This window comes from Plectropomus leopardus, chromosome 15 (genome assembly GCF_008729295.1).
Source record: "Plectropomus leopardus isolate mb chromosome 15, YSFRI_Pleo_2.0, whole genome shotgun sequence".
In the NCBI taxonomy this organism is placed as follows: domain Eukaryota; kingdom Metazoa; phylum Chordata; class Actinopteri; order Perciformes; family Serranidae; genus Plectropomus; species Plectropomus leopardus.
In genome coordinates this window covers 23,813,535-23,835,543 of record NC_056477.1, presented here as the reverse complement: position 1 = coordinate 23,835,543, position 22,009 = coordinate 23,813,535, and the positions used below count along the sequence as shown (strand labels likewise).

Here is a 22,009-nt window from a genome sequence, read left to right as displayed (position 1 = left end):
AGTGTGTTTATTATCAGTGAGCCGCTGAAGGACTGTCTGACCTGATGCCTGCAGGAGCAATTTGTTTGAGGGCAGGCGGACTTGTGGGCGAATGAGGCATAAACGCGGCTCTCTCTTCTGACTCAGGCACACGCCGTTTCCATTCACCACCATCCAGCTTCTGTCATACAGTAAACCCAGCGGTCCCACCGGCCAGTCGTGGACCTGCATGAAGAACAGCACAGAGTCAAATTGGAGCAGAGGGGGGGAAGAAATAGGACAGAAAGGGACAGAAAAAGAAAGAAATGTTTGCGATCCTCAAACCTCATAGGCTCCACATGATTTGATGGGATATATGTAGATGTTGGTCAGAGTGTAAGCCTCTCTGTGGCTGTGTGAGTCTCTGTGTCCAAATCCCCTCAATGATGCTTCTGCAGGCTTCTCCTTCTCATCTACTTTACATATCCCCCCATTAGTGATTTTGATTTCTTCATTTAGTCTCTGGGATGTTGCTGTGGCTGTTTTTAACTTCTCTAGTCTCACTTGGTCCACTGTGACTGGTTTCTCCACAAAGCACTCGGCAACAAAGTTCAGGAACTTTTGACAGTCCTCAAATGTCGACATGTAGCCAAAGGAAATGCGTACAGATCCGGTCGGCTGGCCGTCCACCAGGTCGATGGAGTCTCCACAGACGTGGCCGGCCTCGAAGACAAAAAGAAAATGTTTTATTCTCTTCCACATGATCTGAAAGAAGTATTTCACCACTATGAAGAGGGTCCCCACATAAAACTAGGCCATCTATGCAGTAAAAAGCTGAAAATACTTGAAATGGACACTAAAAGGCCAGAGAATATGACCAGAAATTGGACTGTGGCATTTGCTTTTTCTCAATAGGTAGAAAACCTTCAACTGAAAGAATGCACTGTGCCTTACCAGACCAACATACGCTCCCACGGCTGGATGATGTAATGCGACCTCGACTGCAACTGATGCTGCTCAGTAAGCAATCATACACACTCACACTCTGACGGAACAGCCATTGATAGAAATTTGGTTCAGTATTTTGCCGAAGGATACTTCGGCATGCGGACTGGAGGAGCTGGGGATCAAACAACCGATCTTCAGATTAGTTGAAGACCCGCTCTACCTCTGAGCGACAGCCAACCCATGTTTTTGAACACATTTGAGGTGGGAAAAAGGTAGACATTATCTTGATTTACACTCCTTTTCCACCAAAATTACTCTGTGCATGTGGGTTTTTTAATCAACCTGCTAAAAATAGGATATAGACTCTTTTCCCATCGTCAGTACAGCAGAGCTGTGTGCGTGGCTTTACAGCAGACGAGCATGTGTGTATGGGTTGCAGTGGGTTATGTTTGTGTGTCACGTTTAATGTCACGGACTGGCTGGAGAACAGGTAAACAGTAGACAGCAGCATTGACGGAGGTCTGTGAAAACTTCATGATGGTTACTTCTCTTTATATATATAATGTTTTTGTTATTCAGTCTCTCTTTGAAACATGGTGCAGACTAATTTGGATAGCTGTTTTAGCACTACTTAGGTGGAGATGGATGGTAATTAGCAGCAGCCTGTCATTGCATCTCATCGGTTAAGACGCTAAAATAATCGCATTCACTGGAGTGTTGTTTTTTCATCAATGCCGATTGGATCCAGAGGCAATAAATACATGTGACTTCTGCAGAGTCATTCAACCCGGGTGTAAATGCCAATTGTACACTTTCCCATTGCTTTGAAAAATAAGAATTTTTTTTTTGCGCAGTGGAAATGAGGCTAGAAAGAAAGAGAGAGAAAAAAGGGGGTCTGGCTCTGGATCTGCTACTATATTCTTTATGTAGCAGTGGCTGCATGTGGCAGGCCATAAGAAAATGCTGAAGTACAGCCTGTAGTTCGAGCAACAGCCTGAGAGCCAGCCAAACTCCGCATGATGTAAAATACAAGTTTTTGCCGTGGGGGAGGAGGGAGATCTAGGCACTGGTTAAATGGTGGAAAGTTTACCACAGTTCATCTACACATACAATTCACATTGTTTTGATTCAAAGCTAGTTGAAAATCAGCAAAGTATCACTTTATCATCGACACCTTCCACATTCTGTGATCTCGTACCTGCAGGTTTCTCCTCATCTGCTGATTGGTGATCCCGAGGAAAGACTGACAGGCCCCGGTGTTGCAGAAGCAACCTGTGCGCACATGGATATCGTAAAGACTGGCCATTCTGTCCACCTGAGGGCAACAGAGGAATTGTTTTAATATTCACCCACACTGCCTATGCATAAACATGCAGTAATTCAAGTTCAGTCAAATGTCCAGTAATCCTATTCATTGAATGCACCTGAGAATACCCAATTATCTGTCCGTGAGAATCCTTAAGGTTGAAGTTTAGGATTGCGCCCTGTGTGCTTGGACTCTCAAATTGGCCTTCGGTGTATATCTGAGCCACTGGTCGCCCGTTGCCATGGCAAAGACTTGACAGCACCATGTAAGTGTAGCGTGCCAAGCCAAACGTGTGCAGTTGGATGTTGTGCATGCCCCCTGAAGGCAAAAGGGGATGAAGATGAAGGGATGCTGCTGATGTTAACCTGAAGCAGATCACAAATAACTTGCATATATTATTATTCTGCTATTGAACTAATGCTTTTTATGTTTTTCCATGAATCATTATGCTGTTACACTACCTGTGATCCTGTAAAGAGCTTCAAAACCATGATTTAGAGCAATTATGTCCAAAAAAGATACAGTCCCATCCTCAAATCTTTATCAAGGAGAAAGAAAACATTACATTTTAGAGGAATAAGTAAGCAGCAGCTTTAGAAGTGTGAGCTTTCAAAGGATATCTAGGATTTGGCAGGCTGTACAGTACTTTACCTGTCAGAAATGTTTGCCACCTGCACATAATAATCTTCTCCAGAAAGGTAAGCTGCTGCTGTGCCTCCTCCAAAATAAGTCTTTTTTAGTATGCCTGCTGCGTTGTTACGGACAAGAAGGGCCCCCAGACCTGTGGGGAAGCCAAACATCTTATAGAAGGAGATGGGAATGAAATCAGCAGGGCATTCCTGTAGGTTTAGAGGGGCACAGCTGATATGAGATGCTGCATCAAGCAGCACAAACCAGCGGCCACGGCGGCCACACGCTGGGTAAAGGCGTCTCGCCTGGATGCCTTTCACATGGCTAAGGGGATACTTCCTCCCAGAGAAGTTGCTCTGTGCTGGGTAGCAGAAGAGGTGCGGTGTCTGGCAAATAACATCTTCACCTTGAGCTTCATCCTTTGCCCTGTTTTCCACTTCCTGCGGCGAGACAGGCAGGGCAACTACCCCCCGGCTAGAAGTCAGTCCTCTTATGCCGACTACAGAGGTATGGCTGTCAGTGAGGTAGCAGAAGAGACTCCCCGCTTCGCTCTCAGTCTGGGGCCTCCAGGGAAAGCTCTCAGCCACTAATTTGAGTGTGGCTGTACAACCAGAAGTGAAAATCACAGAGTACTCCTCAGGGGTGGCGTTAAAATGCTGCAATACCCTGTAAGAAAATGTTCTGTTTTTCACTCATTTGATCCAGAAAAGTACCATACAAAGGAGTCACAGGGGCCCATTAGAAGTGCTTCTAAGGGCATGAATAGCTGTTACCTGTATCTGACCCTCTCCACTGTGTCATGCGTCAATCTGCTGCTGGGATTGTGGCTGTGAGGGTTTCCTATAAGGACATATTACAATAATTAAATGCTTTGAGTTTTATGACTAAATAAAGAATAAATGAACTCATGAAAATGACGCGTAATGTGACTTTTCTCACCGTACACATTCCTTGAAATGTCCTGGAAGTAGTCCCTGATCAGAGACTCTGGGTACATAGTAGTTGCTGCATGATCCAGATATGTTATTCCTGTTTACAATAGCAGAGCAGACGCGTAAGACAGCGACAACAAGCCTGTTTTTACTCATGACTGGACACAACCTTTACCTTTAATCCGTGTGAACTCCTTCTCAATCACGTCTTGTAAGTTTTCCCCATAACCGTAGTGACTCCACGACTGCTTAAAAGTGTCAAAAGTGCAAAGTTTTTGGAAATCCATCGAGCGCTCTGGGCTGCAGAGGGTTATTACGGAGCAGACCGCAGGGCAGCTGCAGGCGTTTCAACACACACAACTACTTTGAAACTCATTGACTTTTTCAGGGTCTAAAGTCTGGTGATCAGCGGCTGAGCTTTTGAGTCCTCCTCCCTATGTTGTCCGCGTGCACATCGCCTCGAGATTATTTACTACGAAGACGGCTGCGCAGTCATGTTGACATATAATAAATCACTAATTCCCACGAAATCTTTGTCGAGGCGGACAATGAGCTGCTAAGAAGCACAAAGAACATTAGTCAGTGGTTGACTCTCGGTTGTGAGGGAGCCATGTTTGTAATAAAAACTTTGCAATCATGTGACAAGCTATCTTTTTTTTTTCTTTTACGTCCGTCCCACCAAGACTTCTGGGTAAATTATTTAGTAACATTTTCTTTTACCTCAGGGACATTAGGGACTGTTCGTTATTTATGAGAGGGATGGGGCTGGTGCAAAACAGGGGATGCAAAATATATATATGCAAATATGCAAAATATTTTTTAAGCACTGTTGAGGGTTATGATTTGGCTTACAGAAGTGATGTTCAGCTTTAAATGGTTGTATTTTGTGTCTATATTTTCTAAATACCCTCCAAACCACTGAACCCAGAAGTGGGTTTTAAAGGCATGTTTTCTTTTTAAATCTCTAAAATCACACCATTTATCATAGCCAGAAACTGTGAAATATGGTTATTTATGTTGAAGGGAGGGTTAAGCATTTTCACTATTCAATTTGATTCAATTCCAACTTTATTTCAGACACACAGAAGGGTCCAAAACATTAAAAAAGAAAGGAGAAAAGGCAAAGAAAATGAACAAAAAGACCACAGATCATCATTCAATTTAAAAACAGTTCCAATGCAAAAAATCTCGCCAATGTTTCCTAAGTCTTGATGTGTAATGAGTGCATATATATATATATATATATATATATATACATACACACACACACACACACACACACACACACACACATATATATACACATGTATACATATATATGTATATACATATTTTTTTTTTACTCTATTTTTAGTTATTTTATTCATTTTAATTAATATGCATTATCCTCTTCTAATGGTCTAATTTTAGTATTCACATATTTGATAATCAGTTCTAACTCAAGTCTGTATTTTTAAATTTATTTTATATTATCTTATTTACAATGACTGATATTGTACATTTTAAATTGTTTGTTCAATTTCTTTATAATGTAGTCAGGTCTCTCTTGAAAATGAGATCTCGATCTCAATTGGGCTTACCTTATTAAATAAAGGCTTCTATATACTGCTTTATTCCCCATCTTAATTCTTATTTTATTAATTTTGATTTTAATGAATTTAATGTGCTTTTATGGTCAGTTGGCAACTTAGTTGTGTGATTGCAACTTGTACCTCGCACTTTGTGCAGCACATTGTGCTTCCATCTGGAATGTAATGTGTTATATAAATAAAGTTTTGCTTGCTTGCTAAGCAAACCATAAATACAGGGCAAACAACAGCTCACTTGGCGAAAGAATACATATGAAGTAGGGCAGGAAATTTATTTTCAAAATGCTAGTATGATTAGTTATTATGACACATTATTCTAGTATATATTAAATTAATATATGAAAAAAATACAGGCACACATGTATTTCACACATTTTACAAATTTTTTTTTCTTTTGTATAATAAAATTTATATACATATTTCTAATACATGACTATAGCGTACTGGGGCTGCAACTAATAACTAACCTATTTTCATTGTTGATTAATCTATTGATTATTTACTCAATTAATAAATTAGTTGTTTGGTCTATAAAATGTCAGAAAATTGTGAAAAATGTTAATCTGTGTTTCCAAAAGGTGAAATTGTTGTCCTCAAATGTTTTGTTTGTCCACAACCCAAATATATTCAGTTTACTGTTGTAGAGGAGTAAACAAACCAGAAAGTTGTTGTTTTTTTTTGCTAAAAAAAAAAAAAAAAAATTCCAACCAATTCATCATTTATCAAATTAGTTTGTGATTAATCTAATAATTGAAAAATAATTGATTAATTGTTGCAGCTCTAGAATATACTGTGAAATATGTAGCTATACATTTGACATAAAAACATGTAGAGCTTAAGTATTATTAAAATATGGCTATGCATTACTTTACAGGCATGTATAATATGAATGGGAACACTGAAGAGTGATACACACCTTTGTTTTGCATGTATGAAAGCTGTCATGTCAAGCTGCCAGGCCTGAAACCACAAATGATGATGAAATAAGAATGTAAGCATTACATTTATCCTTCAGTCATGCATTCACATTTCCCCTCCCCCGTTATTTTTCAGGGTCCATTTTTATTGATCTTCTTTGTTTAACCCACCTGCTCCAAACTTTAATCCAATGCTCAGACATAAAAAGTCTTATAAATTTTTTAAAAACTATTACTGTCACATTATACAATTGCCTTCCTCTTTCAGCTCCCACAATTATTTTATTATTTTATTCATGGGCATTAAAGTTAAGCACAGATACTGATCCACAAGAAAATTATATTTATCTTTTATTAGACATTTATTCATGGTAGAGGATTTGCAACTTTAACACTTTCCACTCATCCTTTAGGCATTTCTTTTCAAGAAATGGGAAATTTACATTAAATAACTGTAATCGATTACACCAACAAGTCCCAGTAATGACACAGTAATCCGATTACATATATCCCCTGACTGTTATCCTCATTGACACACACTCCCCATGAAGGAGTAAATTCGTTTAAAGTGGTCAGAACTCAAAATCGTATTAAAAAATGTTGATTGGTTGACATTATTTAGTGTAATGATTACTTAATGTCAGGCTACTAGACTAGCAGAGTGTTATTAAAGCTACTGATGAGAGAACCACGTGTATATCATATTTATCCAAAGCCATTCTTTCAATATAGATAAAACTGATGCAACTATGACCCCTCTCCTTTTATTTTTAAGGCTATTTTTGATTTGACACCTACCCTGCTTTCAATGGCTGTAACTGATTACACCAACAAGTCTCTGCAATCACTTCACAGTAATCCCATTACATATAATCCCTGACTCCTTAATCTCATTGACACACAAGGTACATGAAGGGGAGGAAATTAGTCACAAGTGATTGGCATGAAATGCCTGATCATCTCATGGTCTCTGAAAGGATAGAAATAATTGTCAAACTTTGTCAGATGCCCATGCCCTTGACAGCTTTTATAGATATGTTGTGCTTCTGATTCTGTTTGCAGACGAGAAACAAGCAGAGCGCAACTTTTACTACAGTTTTGGGAGTTTTATTGACCTTTCCTTGACCCCTAATCCTGACCTAACCTCTTGTTAACTCTGAAAAAGTCCTCTAAAGTGAAGAGTGGCAAAATACTTTTGCTTTAAAGGATTATTTTCATCTGTGTGTTCTCATTCAATCCTTTTAACCACAGAAATAAAACTTGGAAGTTGTATTGAATTCCTAGTTGAATGTAATGTGGCCTGCTTAGATTTCTGATAGACGACCATGAGGCTCACAGCAGCCGTCATTGTCCCCGTGCAACGCAGTGAGTAGTAATTAAATATGCCACTTATGCTTCACTGATTCATTTCCCTCACAATTTTGAAGCTCAGCTGAATACATTTTTCTGTGCAGAAGGGCTGCATTGTATCCAGTATGGCCTCATTATGAGGGCAGAAGGGCTTGGTGTGGGGGAGGGCAGAGGCAGCGCGGGGGGAGAAGCACCCCATGAAGACATTGTGCTTAACATCACTAAATACCTCAAACGCCACATTGTCCTTCCCAGCCCTCAATTAGTTGGGGTCCTTGTACAAAGCACCGATTTCATACAGGGAGATTTATTTTTAGAGAAAATCCGGCCCTGTGCAGGCAGGAAGCTCTGTGAAAATCTAATGAGGAACACAGCAGTCATGCAGAGTTGTTAGTCTCAGAGCAACATCGGTTAACAAAGCTTCTCTTCAGTGTCTCTATGTGTGTTTTTGATGGCTGCAAAAGGCTAGACCTCTCTGATTATTTGTTGTGGCGGCTGTAACTGTGGCCCGCTCTATCTGCGCTGGACAGTATCCAGCCAAAGAGCCTCTTTGCCCTGCCCTCAGGCCTCTTCAGCTCGTGGATCTCCGTGTGGAGGAACGCCTCTTTGGTGGCTGTGACAGGGAGAATTAGGCAAGAGATGCGGGTTCACTTGCCCTGCGTAGGGGCTTATCTTGGGCTAAGCTGAGGGACTAATAGCAAAGCCAGCCTCCGCTCCAGCCGGTCTGAGGGCACAGGGAACCATCTGTCCACTCTGTGGATAGCTGACAACAAAGGGGGCAAACATTGAACACGGACTACAAACTAAAAGGCCGTTCATTTAGGAGATACGAGAAAAACAGAAGAGGAGCAAGTATTTTGTATATAAGGTCAGTACTTTAATCGTTCTTGTTGTACTACAGGCCGCACACTGAGCCGCAACTGTGAGAGTCAGACTCCCTCACAGCTTAGTTTCTCCTGGTAACAATGTAGCAGACTGCATTAATGTTGGGCTTTAGCCAGACACAAAAAGTTGAAGTTAAACTTTTAATTCAGCCATTCTTTTTGGTTCTGTGCATTTAAAAGAGTGTGTGTCTTCATATTAATGCGCCACTCCTGACTCCCATTAGTTAATTTGTGCTGGTTATTTTCCAGACCCTGCTGTGTCGCAAATGCATTTTGTTGCACTCTTAAGTTCAGGGATAGTTTTGGCTACAATGAATTATCACATAAAACCAGGCGTGAATCTCTGATAGTGAAACCTTTATGTTGAGGGAGGAATGCCATGCTGCACGGCCCCATGCTTATAGTCTGATATTTGATAGTTATTAATAGAATGATTTTTGACTTTAAATATTTAAGAAGTGATAAGGCATGAGTTAGTAGAAATCTTTCAATGTGATAAGGATAAATAATTTAACACGTGTTTCAAAATGTACAGAGCATTGTTTGAATATTTTAGTTTCGGAGCTTTAATCTCTAAACTGGAGCGCTATTGTTTGTAATAATCATGTAAAATACAATCATCTTTGCATTACAATCCAGAATGTAAAAAAAAATCTTTTGTTTTAGCCTCAAATTTGGAATGCATTTTCTAATGAAACCCCTCAAGTAATCCACTTAGACAATGTTCTCCATTTCCCTCAAGGATTAATGCCCTGTTTTTTATTGTCTGAAGCACATTTCTGCCTGTCAGTGCTCGGGGAGCTTGGTTCCTGTAGATTATCTGTTTTATCATGTATACTCTGCGGGTGCTGTTGTGCACCAGTGTTTTGTTCGGAAGTCTTGAGTGGGCGCTGACGTGCTAGAGGTGACAGAAATGGGTCAAAAGGGTCTTAGCATTAACTAAACAAATCCCGGCCTATAGGATTAGACAGAGATGTTGCTGTTTATTTGATGTATCCACTGTAACTTTATAATGATACATACACAAACAGGAGAATAGCTGTGTGTCTTGTTAGCAGTAAGACACACACTTCTTAGTCATGACGTCGTTTGGAGTAAGTCCTTTAGCTCAGTCTGGTATAATCAACACTGGAATGTGCTGGAACAATATCCTATTGAAAACTGCTCCTGTAGAGCTATGTTTTATTTACTTTTTGTTTACTGATATTGCCATATTTCATTGGATATCAACTACGAATTGTGTTATCCTCAGAGTTAGCACTGAGTCAAACCCATTTTTCATCTTTTTTTTTTTTTTAGGTGTGGAATGGCGGCAGAGAGTTCTGTATTTATTGGTTTGTGTGAGTATCCAAGCAAGGCTCTGTGGGATTGTCACAGGTTGTGTTTTTCAAGAAATAGTCTTACAGTTTGGGAAATACACTTATTCATTTTGTTGCATTTGGCTGAAAAGATAGACACAACTCTCACATCCATCCATTAAATATGAAGCTATACAGCCAGTGGATAACTAGCTTATCTTTTACTATGTTTTCATCCAAAATCGACAAATACCGCTGCTTGGTCAGTGGACTTTCACGTCCACATATAGGTTCCCTCCTGTGTCTGTTGTTGACGTTCCAGGACGGCAAGTCAGTTTACGCCTGTTACATGAATTTGTTTTTTTTTCAAAATACATTTCCATTTTGACAGAAAATGTACAGTTTTTGCTCATTAGATGCATATGCTATCTTTCAAAATAAATGTACAATGTAGGTAATGCATTTCCTTGTGCAACAAAAGTATCTGGTTAGATTTAGGCATCAAAAGCACATGGTTAGATTAAAAAAAAAAACATCATTTGGGAGGTGAAAAGCGATCATCTGGGTGAAAGTCTGGTGTTTGTTGGACTCATCCAACATCCCTCTCCTACCTGCCGTACACTGACATTCCAGCTCCCTTTTTATCACAATGTGCAATTATTTTCATGCGCAACTGGTGTAAATATTTTTTAACTGCTGAGGTTGGCGTCTTTTTTTTTTTTTTTTTACTATTTATCTTGTACACACCTTGCTGCTGTAACAATGCAAATTTCCCCATTGTGGGACTAATAAAGGATTATTTTATCTAAACTTATATGACATTGTTACTGGCAGCGTTTCAAATAAACTTGACAAATTAAAATTTCATATCATATCGCAGGTGCTTTTCACCGATGTCTGACGCCAAACTCACTGACCAAGCAGCAGTATTTGATGAGTTGAGAATGATAACAGGCTGTATCTTAGCATAAAGAATGGAAGCAGGGGAAACAGCCAGCCTGGCTCTGTCCAGCTCTGCTTTTTATGGCCCAAAGCAGTAACTTCTTGAGCCTCTGTTGTTTGCTTGGCTGCTCTTCAGAACCACAGAATATTAGGGCATTTAACCCAGCGTAGACACTATTTCTACACTTTGTTTACATGGATTAAACAAACAAAATCTAGTGTTTTAATTATTGAGCTTTCAAGTTGCTCTTAGATGGACTTTGTTGCCTTTGGACAGAGCCAGGCTGGCTGCTTCCAGTCTTTTTGCTTAGCTAAACTAACCGGCTGCTAGTTAGAGCTCCATATTTACTGTACAAGCACGAGGATGGTATCGATCTCTTCGTCTAACTCTCCGAAAAAAAAACCCAAATAGGTGTCTTTCCCAAAATGATGAACTGTTGCTTTAAACATGTCACTATGCATACTGTTAAAACCCTGGAGTAGGATTAATTTAAACTCCGGATTAACTGGGATACCTCATGCACCCTCACCAATAGGACGCCATCATGTTCCCTCCTTTTTACTACTCCAAAAGTATATCAACCATATGCATTAGATTTAGGTGAAGTTTCACATGTGATTGTTTAATCACTCCTTGCAAGTAGTCCCATGTTAAATGACCTTTTTTTCCAAATAGATTATTAGGTAGTTAAAAATTTCTCAATTTTCTGCAAACAATGTCTGTTGCTTTACCAAGCCCAGTGTGAAAAATATCTGGTAAAAGTATGTCTCAGAACCGTGATGGCCTAATACACAAGGTGACCTTGGTCTTTTGCAGACTGAAAGTCTTGTCTCAGTCTCTGTTATGGTGCAATAAGCTGCCCTTTCTACACTGCATCGAGACATTCTTTATTTGTTCTGCAAGTACAACCAATTGGATACGCGGCCACAACAGAGCCGACATTGTGTGGTGTGATATTAAGAGACAGTCACACACACATCACTTGATCCTCAGGCCTCCAAAGCACAAGTGGCTTCCTTTGTATCTTATCTTATCCGAGGGACTCACACAACTTGTATTTAGCCGGAACTAAAGACACGGTCCCACGTGAAGATTGCACCTAGTGATAGGCTTATCTTCCCCCACTCACAACTACACGGTCAGGAGACAAACAACAATGATCCACAACTCCTCAGAGAGCAGCGGCCCCTTGATAAATTCTATAAAAGGGGATTTGGCTCCTTTTAGCAGCATAAAAATCACTGCTCCAACTTTGGAGTATTTTACATTCCCCATGGTTAAGGTAATGATCTGTAACATTTTTAAATAGAGATCTATTTTATCGCTGCTGCAGACTGATTTAACAATGACGATGCAGCCTACACACACAGTTCATGAAAGCTTTTACATTTTCTGTGTCTGGTACCTCTTTTCCCAATAAAATCTTGTAGAGCACAGGAAATGATACTTCACATTTCCTGCAGCTGCAGCAGTTTGGCTGCAATGAATAGAAGAAAAGGGTAGTTAGCTTGCGCAGTGATGATAAACACAATGGCATGACAGACAAAGACTGGAAAAGGCTGAAAATTTATTGAAACTTCAAGGGACAGTCCAACCGAGAACCAAAAATACATATTTTTTCTCTCACCGGTAGTGCTATTTATCAAACTTGACTGCTCTGATGTGAGTTGCCGAGTGTTGGGAGATATCAGCAGCAGAGACGTCTGCCTTCTCTCAAATATAATGGTACTGGATAGTGTAAAGCGCCCCAAAAAATATATTTGGAAAACTTAACAGCAATGTCTCATTCCACATATCATGACCCAGTTGCTCAAGATAATCCACAGAACTTGTTCTGAGCAGTTTTATGTCGGAACTATTTTTTCTCTATTGAACTCTACCCACCAACTGTACCACAGTGCAGGTTCGTACTTGTGATAACGGGAGATGAATAAACATGATAAACATGAACGCTGCCCTGGTGAGCTTTAACATCAGCTGGCTCATTGGTGCGAGGTGAGCTAGCAGTAAATGAATGCTTCCTTCTGCGCAGTGATACAGTTCACAGGTGTTGTTTGGTAGAGAGAAAATAGTTTCTACATAAAACTGCCCACAACAAAGCCTGTGGATTATCTTAAGTAACCGGGTCATGATTTATAGAAAGAGACATTACTGTTGAGTTTTCCAGGTGTATTTTTTTGGCGCTTTGAGCACCACAAGCCGAGTGCCATCTAGTTCCATTGTTTTCAAGAAAAGGTAGACATCTATACAGCTGATAGCTCCAAATACTTACACTAAAAGAATATAGATTGATAAATAGTACTACAGGTAAATGGAAAAATATATTTTTTTTATTTTGGGGTGAACTGTCCCTTTAAAGTTCACCACTCAACACACAGTTTGACACTGTAATAATATTCCTTTTAAAAAATAGGATCTTGTAGATGACCTCTTTATTTTAACAGATAACCCACTGAAATACCACAGCTATCCTTATAAACAAGAACTGTCTTGAGCAAACACTTTCTTTCTTTTTGCAGAGGGTTTAAATTAAAGCTTGGAAAACAGAGAGAATGTCTGACAAGGAAGAAATGGCTTCAGATGGGAGTCTGAATGTTACACTGACACTGAGGCTGCTCATGCACGGAAAGGTAACAGACAGATTCGGAAATAGTTGACTGTATATTTGTCACAACGTCCTAATGGTTTGGTAATTGCACATCATCTTTGTTAAAATGATAACATCCTGCTCTTAATGTGAAAAGCTGTTAGGAGAAAATCTTGTGATGCTGCTTGCTTGTTAAGCGCTGTTATCTTTTTATTCACAGGAAGTTGGCAGCATAATTGGGAAGGTAGATTTATTTTTTTCCAATCCATCAGCATTTTTTGATTCATACCACTTTCTCTCTGATTTTCTCATCTCCTTCCTTTTGTAAAACTAATCAATTCTGCTGATTTATATTTTCCTCACATGATTCCAGAAAGGAGAAACGGTAAAGAAAATGAGGGAGGAGGTGAGCATTGACTAATGTGAAAACACGTATCATTTAATGTGTTCTGGCAGATCAATTACAACATATCGAGGCTGGAATAATTGTGGATTTGTGTTTACAGAGTGGCGCTCGAATCAACATATCAGAGGGCTCATCTCCTGAGAGAATAGTCACGATCACAGGACCCACAGAGGGCATCTTCAGAGCCTTCTCCATGATCGCACTGAAGTTTGAGGAGGTACAGTGAAACAAATGTGCGACAAACTCGGCTGCAACTTTTCACATATCGTGATAAAATCCTGCTGTTTTACACAAGAATTTAGGAAATATATAAAGATCTTGTCTGAAATGCGAAGGACACTGAGTGCACCTTTTATTGGCTTGCAAAGAAAGACAGACTTGTCAAATAAAGCTGCCGTTCCTACAGACGTTGCTGAAAAAAACATATTTTTGAATCCTCCCTCAGGATATCACCGCAGCAATGACAAACAGCAACGTGACAAGCAAGCCACCTGTGACACTTCGCCTGGTTTTCCCAGGGAGCCAGTGTGGCTCCCTGATTGGCAAAGGAGGCTCAAAGATCAAAGAGATCAGAGAGGTAGGAATGCTTTTTTCGTTTTTATTTTCTACCAGGAAGTTGTTTTTCTGCACCCAAACAGGGACCGAAAACCTCCTCCCTGCTGCTTTGACATCTCGAGTATCAAACACTCCACTCAAACTTTTCTTGCTTTTCTCAGCCTTAAAATGTATGTATGTTTTTGCTGTTGCTGCTCATGAAAATCCCACTGATTATTCCTGTAAAGATCGGCGGAGGCTGAATACTCATTCTGAATGGACAATATTTGTGTACGCCTCTTCAAATATTGGAGCACACATTGCTATTTGGCTTGCAGCTGCTCCCTGCATGTCAAACTGTGTTCGCGGTAATTTGCGGGTGCTTGAAACAGCATTTCAATTTGGCTGATGGTGTGCTCTTTTCAGCAATAAATAGCCTTTGTTTCTTCTGTTGTTAAGACCACAGGCGCTCAGGTTCAGGTGGCAGGAGACATGCTGCCGGACTCTACAGAGAGGGCTGTCACAATCTCCGGCACTCCACAGGCCATCACTCAGTGTGTAAGACACATCTGCTCTGTCATGCTGGAGGTAAGCACTGTCAGACAGCAGATGATCTTCACGTTCAACAGCTCTATTTAGGCGTCAAGTATGTCACATTTGTTTACGTAGGAGGAGGTAAAAGGTATTCAGTGGTACTTTCAAGGTATTTTCAGTCTCAGCAACATTTTGCTCCTGCAAGGCTAAAGATAGTGTTCAGGCTGCGGTTGGTCGTGTTTATTAGATGTGCTACAATAAGGGCACTATTTGCTATGATATCACTTTTTTGGGAATAATTTTTTGTCAGATATAACCCCAAAGCCCTGTCAAAAGATGTCAGTCTTCCTTAACACAAATATGTGGATATATATATATATGTTTTTTGGGTTTTCTTTTTACAGTCAAATCATAAGTCCTGTTTTTATACCTCAGCACTGGTGATAACACCAGAGGCATTTGTTTTGGGGTAGGTTTATTAGTCTGTCTCATCTTCTGAGTGCAATATCTCACGAACACCTTAAAGTAATTTCTTCAAATTTTGCACAAACATCCACTTGGACCCAGTGATGAAATGTTTAGATTTTGGTGTTCAAATGTCAAGGTCACTGTGACCTTGCATCCCTCTCGTTCTCGTGATCATAATATCTTAAAAAGGGCTTGAGGGAATTCTAAAAAAAAAATGGCACAAATGATCACTTTAACTATTAGAATTTGGTGGTCACTGTGACATTGCGTCTGCCCCATTTTTGTGAATGCATCATGTGAATTTTTTTTTCGTATTTGGCACAAACATCCACATGGACTCAAGAATGGCGAATGGATTAGAATTCGGTGGTTGAAGGTAAAAAAGTCAAGGTCATTGTGACCTCACGAAATATGTTTTTGACCCTAACTCAAGCAGGCATACGTTATTCAAAATGCTAAAATCATGTGATGACATTTTATATCCAAAAGGTTAAAGGTAACTTCACTGTGATATCATAATGTTCTGCAAAGAACACTTTCCTGTCCATTATTCAACACCATAATTCAGGCACAGAGGGGAAGAAATTCTGTCAGATACTGAATTGGTTACACTAATCTTGCATGCCAACTTTGATCTGTGGCAATTGTATAGATCTTCTGTGCTGCCTGAGGGAAGCATCCTTTTTTTTTCCACGGACATGGATGTAAACTGTAAATGCAACTTATGTGGTTTGTGGAGGCGTACAACTGTGAAGCTGTAATTCTAGTTTAGTTGAACTACTTAAATTATTTGGTTTTCTACATGCCTGCAACTGCAGAAGTACCCACCTGGGTACAAATATTATACTTTACATATTTAAATAATATAAATAATTTTAAAAAATGACTCTTTTAAGTAATGTAGAATAAGTTTAGATTGAAGTTCAGCATCCATTTGACCTTGTTGTTTTGTCAAAAAAAACCCAAAACATTCAACCAGTTTGCCATTTCAGGCCTATATACAGCTGTATCATAGGTTTCTTTGGTCCAAGGTCTCATGTAACTTTCTTAAGTGATGAAAGGGGAATAAAAAGATTCAGCAAGCGATATAAAAAGGGATATAAAATGCATCAGTGCCAGCGAGACTTCTTTTTTTTCAGTTGCAGCAGTGTATAAATTCTGCCTTTTTGGTTTGCATGACTGTGTTTCTAGTCTCCGCCAAAAGGAGCGACTATTCCCTACCGTCCCAAGGCCATACCTGCTGGAGCCCATGCAGTATTAGCACCACAACACTCTGCACAAGTAAGTGGCAATCAGGGGGTTATTTAGCAGTGATTTTAAACAGCTTTGTTAAAAGCATAACAATAGAAGCGGCTGCTTATTTTGTGGGAGCTCAGAGTCACGCTGATCATTAAGCATATTTCACCACTAGAGGGACACATCTGTGTAATTATACAGCAATAAGCTCTTCATATTTTAATGCTGTAAGCAATAAGATGAGGTAATGATCACATTAGAAAGTATTCAGGCAAGCTGTAATGTGTCGGAGGTATGAATAACAGTCATTTACATTAATAATCCCCCTGCAGTGTGAGACCTGAGAGATGTCGTGACTAAAGCTCATGTTTTCCATGAGCTGGCTAGTCACTGTCCTGAATTTGGCACAGTCTGCTCTGACCTATCAGACATCTGTTTATGTTATTGGATTTCTGGCCATGGTCAAAGAGGGGGAAAAACAGCAGATGACATTTAAATGAAATTCCATCAAATCCATACACATTAGAGCTAGGGAAAAGAGGAAGAGAATAGATTTTCAAAAATGCACTCACGGCTCGGAGCTCACGCTTCATATTCTGTGACCAATTCACATCTCAAGTGCCATGTTCAAACATTTCTGCTCCTCATATGACCACATCTTTTCCCCTATTCCTTTCAGGCCTTTGCAATCCCAGGGCAGTATGCCTTTGCACATCAAGATGTAAGTATGCTCATTTGAGTGACTGACATCTACCCTAATGACCTACTCCTGCCCACTCCCTCCAAGTCACCACTATGCCCTCTGTGTACCCTACTCAGCAGAGATGAAACTTCAATAACCCTGATCTGTTGACATTACTAACACTAACACATTGTAGCAGCATGCATTGATTGAAATAAAAATGAAGAGTTCATGATCAGTTGTAGCTTTGTAGCCAGAGATGTGACTGTATTTTCAGATGTCTGCCATGAGAAGCCAGCATGCTTTCTGAAGGAAATGAATCTCTTCACACTGACACCATCTGTGATGTTTGTGAACTTCAGATTGGCTCTGTATTGTAGCTGTCAGCTCCTCTGAAATAATCCAGTTTGATTGGTTAGCTCTAACTTCCTTCCTACCCTGCAGTTGACCAAGCTTCACCAGTTGGCTATGCAGCATATCCCCCTCCCTTCCCTTGGGCAGAGCAACCCTACCTTCCCTGGTACGTACCCACGGCTCCCTGGGGAAGTCCATCTATCCCTCTGTCTTCACTCCTCTTCGAATCACATCATCAACACCCCTGTCACTTCAGAGAGGATCAAGGATGTCTCCATTCTCTCAGAGTTTACAGACGCTCTCACAGGTTTTTTTTATGTAGACGGTGGCTTTACAGAGATGTGAATCTAACCTGCATTGCATTGTTATTTGCATCTATTTGTACTAGAAAATAAGATAAAAACAAAAGAAAAGCAAATAGTGAGGCTTTAAGGTTAAGCCACCGCACTAGTTTATTATCAACAATCTTGAAAGTTAGTCACTGAAATATTTATAATCCAAAAGGAGCATGTGACAGATTGAAGCAGACGAAACAAAACACAAAAGTAAAACAGCAGAGTTCTCTGAGAGGGGAATGTGAAAAATGTCAGAAATATTTACAGTTTAGTAAATATTTAACCATTTCTCACTATTTCTCATATCCTCCCAAAAATTTCAGCTCCATTTGCCCAGTTTCCCTCTCCAAAAAACAAATCCTAATCTCTCGACCCCATCCTCTACCTCTGCAACACTTCTCCTCCAAATCTAACATTTTCTTGGCCAGACCATCCCTGACCTCAACCACCCCATGTACTCATATACTCTGCCACAACTAACTGAGGACAAAACACTACAACATTATTGGCAGCCTGATGTTATATAACACACATATTTCAATGAAATCTGACTGTAGCATATAAAATATGTGCATAGAATGTGTGCTCAAAATATAAATGCAGTAAATGTGTCTGTCTAGAAAGATTTTCTTGCCATTTTTCTGTTTCTAATTTAGCCATGTATCAGTGGTAAACTAGACAAAATAGGTTAACTTGTCATGCAATGCAAGTCGAAGCCATTAGTGCCATACTGTTGTTCGCATTTCTTGTCCTACTTTGCAGGATTGGATGCATCTGCCCCCACAAGTTCACAAGAGCTGGCAATACCTAATGATGTAAGTGCCACATTGTTTGTGTTCTGTTCAGCACTAAAACTCACACCGTTAATCCTCATGCTACTTATTCCATTAACACTTTCTAGGAGGACAGCTGTAATGAGGATTTTTTTTAACACAAAAACATTCACATTTTTTAGATGCAGAAGGCAATTTATCTTGTCTCCTTTTTTTAAAAAAACATAAATTATTACATAAATAAGCCACACTCATAATAGTTGTCGTATAACCTTGTTGTGGCTTGAATAATACAAAAAAAGAAGGACATCAAAGATAAAAGACTCAAGGGCTTATAGCAGTCTATTAGCTGTGCTACTTTAGATAATCATATATCATCTCAAAATTACATTATTATAGGTTATATGGGCTTTATATTTCTATGGAATTACGGACATTAAAATCTAACCTTTTAGAGGTTGTATTGCGTAACAAATTTAGCAAATATCTTTAATTTCCGTTCTTGTGATGAGTTTAGCATAATGGAAACGAGAAAACAGCTAGTCTGGTTCTGTCACTAACTTTATATCTTATTTGTTTGCTTTAACTGTACAAAGACCTAAGTATTTAAACAGCAGGTTGTGGTTTTTGGGGTGTGCCAAACACCACAACCACTTAGACACCAGTTTACTTATTTACTAATTACTTACAGAGTAAAAACATTTTTTTATGCTGTGAAGTTGGGCATTTTGACTTTTGACTATAAAGAAAATAAGTGTATCACCCAAAATGTCAAACTAGCCAGTGTCCTTGTGACATCATTCACAGCATTGTCAACTAAGAGATGTTTTCTGGGTATGTGGTTTTCTTCTGTGGACAATTAGCAGAAGACTGTGGTGGTGCTCTCACCACAGCAGCTGCATCCAAAAGCTGTTTTAAAATGCAATTCCTGAAAAGCATGAAAACATGAGCCGTTTTTTTCATTTGCATCTTTCTGTTTCTCCCTCTTTAGTTTATTGGCTGCATAATTGGAAGACAAGGCAGTAAGATCAATGAGATCCGCCAGGTCTCTGGAGCTCACATCAAAATTGCCAGCGCCACTGATGGCTCAGCCATGCGCCAAGTCACGATCACAGGCTCGCCGGCCAGCATAAGCGTCGCCCAGTACCTCATCAACGCCAGGTAAGACATTACGCAGGGCGGCCACGTCCAGCAGGGCATCACATCGCGGCCTGATAAGACAGACAAACACTATGCTATTGTATGAGGGCAGAGTTATTGTGCTCAGAGTGAGGCTGGATTTGTTCCGTCTCACTGCTCCGTTCTATGGACTGCATTAAAATCCTTATTGTCTCTGCTTTTTAACACATTCCTTCTTTGATACTTATGTTTTCTCCTCTCTCTCACCTCCCTTCTCCTTTGTCTCACCCGTTCTCCTCCTTTTCATCTTTCACTGTCTCATCTTAACCCCTCACCATCTCAACTCCCCCTCCAAAACATCACGACCTGCAGCTTAGAGATGGCTAAATACACCATGCAGGCCGCTTCCTCTGCGACCCCCGTTGACCTCAACATGAGCTTCTCTCAGTCCGCTCCCACTGCCTCCACTGCTGCTACCTCTATGGCCGTCCTGGCGGCCACCCCCCCAGCCCCCACCATTAACGTCCACTCTCCCTCCACCTTACAAACCATCCAAAACCCACATTACGCCGTCCCCGTTTCCAGCCTGCTTGGCATGAAAACTCTCCCTCTCCTGGCTGTCCACCCAGCAGCCGCTTCCAGCCTAACTCAGGGTTTATCCCCTTACACCGCAAAAATGCCAACCTCCACCATCAAAAAATCTGAGCGCCAGAAGTTCGCTCCTTATTGATGTCTGTTTTTTAAGTCTTGTCAGTGCAGCTGACTGACTGCAACTGACTAAGAAAATATTTAAAATGTAGCATATAGGCTTAAAAATAGCTTACACCGGTGTGTGAAAGTTTTGCCTGTGTAGCACTTGTTTTCCATTAATCAGGAGAGTATTAGAAACAGACTGAAACGATGGTAGTATCAAAACATGTCCTCATTAATTAAAACAGGCAGCAGAGGTGCATATTAACTCAGTATTATCTGCGGACATGCATAACAATTAAAGTGGGTAACTCAGGCTTGGATTAGTATCCTAGAAAAAGCTATTTTTTCAAATGGATTCACGTTACAGAGCTTTATATGGAGACTTACTCCAAGAGAGGTATCTTGCATATATTTTCATTTACATGATGCAAATATTGACTTAGTTTTCTATTTGTGTAATAGTTTACAATTGTTAGATAATGCAAACTAGAATCATGAGACGTGGTGCTTTGTAGGCAGCAGACTTTTAAAATGTCTTTCTTGTACAGAAGTCAGTGTGTCAGTATTTTTTAACAAGGATTGTCAACTTAACCTTTCCTTCACTATAGGCTCTCATCAGTGCTAACAGGCTTGGGTGTTCTGTAGTAGCGTTGCGATGTTGCAGTTCTGATGGGATTATCCTAAAGCCACATTGGATTCTTGTGGATTTCACTCTGCACAGTAATCCTGTAGAGCGGGACTGGCCTAACTAACTCATTTATTGTTTCTGTACACTAGCATGTTTCTAGTTTATTTTCCAAGCTAGATGACTGGAATGCTTCAACTTCCAGCATCTGAACTGGACATTGAGCAATTATTGTGATAAATGTTTTATTCATGTGTTTCTGAAGTGGGTCTACCCCCCAAACAATGCAGATTTGTAATATTTGTTGATGAAATGACTTTGAAATAAATGGAACTTTTTATGAATACAAAGTGGCTGTTTTACTGTGACTTTGTTAGTGAGGAAAATCTTTGACGTTTCTGCCGATTACTCTGACTCTTAACATCTACTCTGATGATTTATGCATTGTTCACTTTTAAGTGGCTTTGAGCTTTAATTGTATATTAATCAGGACAACAAATTTCCACTCAGCTGGAATTACAGTTGAGTGGAAGAGCATTTTTCTTGTAGAAACAATTATTTTAAAAAACACACAAGTTTGTTGGACTTTGTATATCCATTGAGGTATTTAAGGTATTTAAGCACCTGATGGAATATGATATAATATTTTTCTAATTTTCACACTTATTTCACACATATTAAACAAACTGACAATAAGATTATATCTTTCCATGTTTCTGTCCCTATGTGTAGATATTGGAAGGATGCAGGGGACACAACCCCAAAATATTTAGAACATGTGCATTTGTCCTCCTCAATATAAACATGATATTGATATTGGTCCAAGGTTAAGGTCATTGTGACTTTGCATCTGTCTCATTCTCGTGAACACAATCTAAAGAACAGCTTGAGGAAATCTCTTAAAATTC

General features: G+C 39.8%; 2 protein-coding genes across 5 annotated transcripts in view; one reads left to right on the top strand and one right to left on the bottom strand.

The window, feature by feature from the left end:
• mocos (molybdenum cofactor sulfurase) overlaps window positions 1-22,009 on the bottom strand; it is a 76,143-nt gene that overhangs the window by 6,401 nt on the left and 47,733 nt on the right. For 3 of the 4 annotated variants that reach the window (XR_006106566.1, XM_042501712.1, XM_042501715.1), the window contains exons 1-9: window positions 3,950-4,371; window positions 3,782-3,871; window positions 3,616-3,682; window positions 2,864-3,508; window positions 2,674-2,750; window positions 2,331-2,530; window positions 2,105-2,221; window positions 304-681; window positions 42-204 (exon numbers count right to left, since the gene is read on the bottom strand). Coding sequence is in view for 3 of the 4 variants with exons in the window: in XM_042501712.1 (XP_042357646.1) it covers window positions 42-204; window positions 304-681; window positions 2,105-2,221; window positions 2,331-2,530; window positions 2,674-2,750; window positions 2,864-3,508; window positions 3,616-3,682; window positions 3,782-3,871; window positions 3,950-4,061 (1,849 nt within the window). In the remaining variant the exon portion in view is untranslated. Of the gene's footprint in view, window positions 1-41; window positions 205-303; window positions 682-2,104; window positions 2,222-2,330; window positions 2,531-2,673; window positions 2,751-2,863; window positions 3,509-3,615; window positions 3,683-3,781; window positions 3,872-3,949; window positions 4,372-6,279; window positions 6,324-22,009 lie in introns of those variants that run through there. The other variant, XM_042501714.1, reaches the window with a different exon arrangement.
• On the top strand, window positions 8,208-20,513 carry zgc:110045 (uncharacterized protein LOC664755 homolog). Its single transcript, XM_042501716.1, has 14 exons — window positions 8,208-8,498; window positions 9,814-9,854; window positions 13,275-13,385; window positions 13,563-13,586; window positions 13,716-13,748; window positions 13,849-13,965; window positions 14,194-14,325; window positions 14,742-14,870; window positions 16,476-16,565; window positions 17,200-17,241; window positions 17,647-17,722; window positions 18,654-18,706; window positions 19,656-19,825; window positions 20,156-20,513. The coding sequence occupies exons 3-14, from the start codon at window positions 13,308-13,310 to the stop codon at window positions 20,511-20,513; spliced, it is 1,302 nt and encodes a 433-aa protein (XP_042357650.1). The 5' UTR covers window positions 8,208-8,498; window positions 9,814-9,854; window positions 13,275-13,307.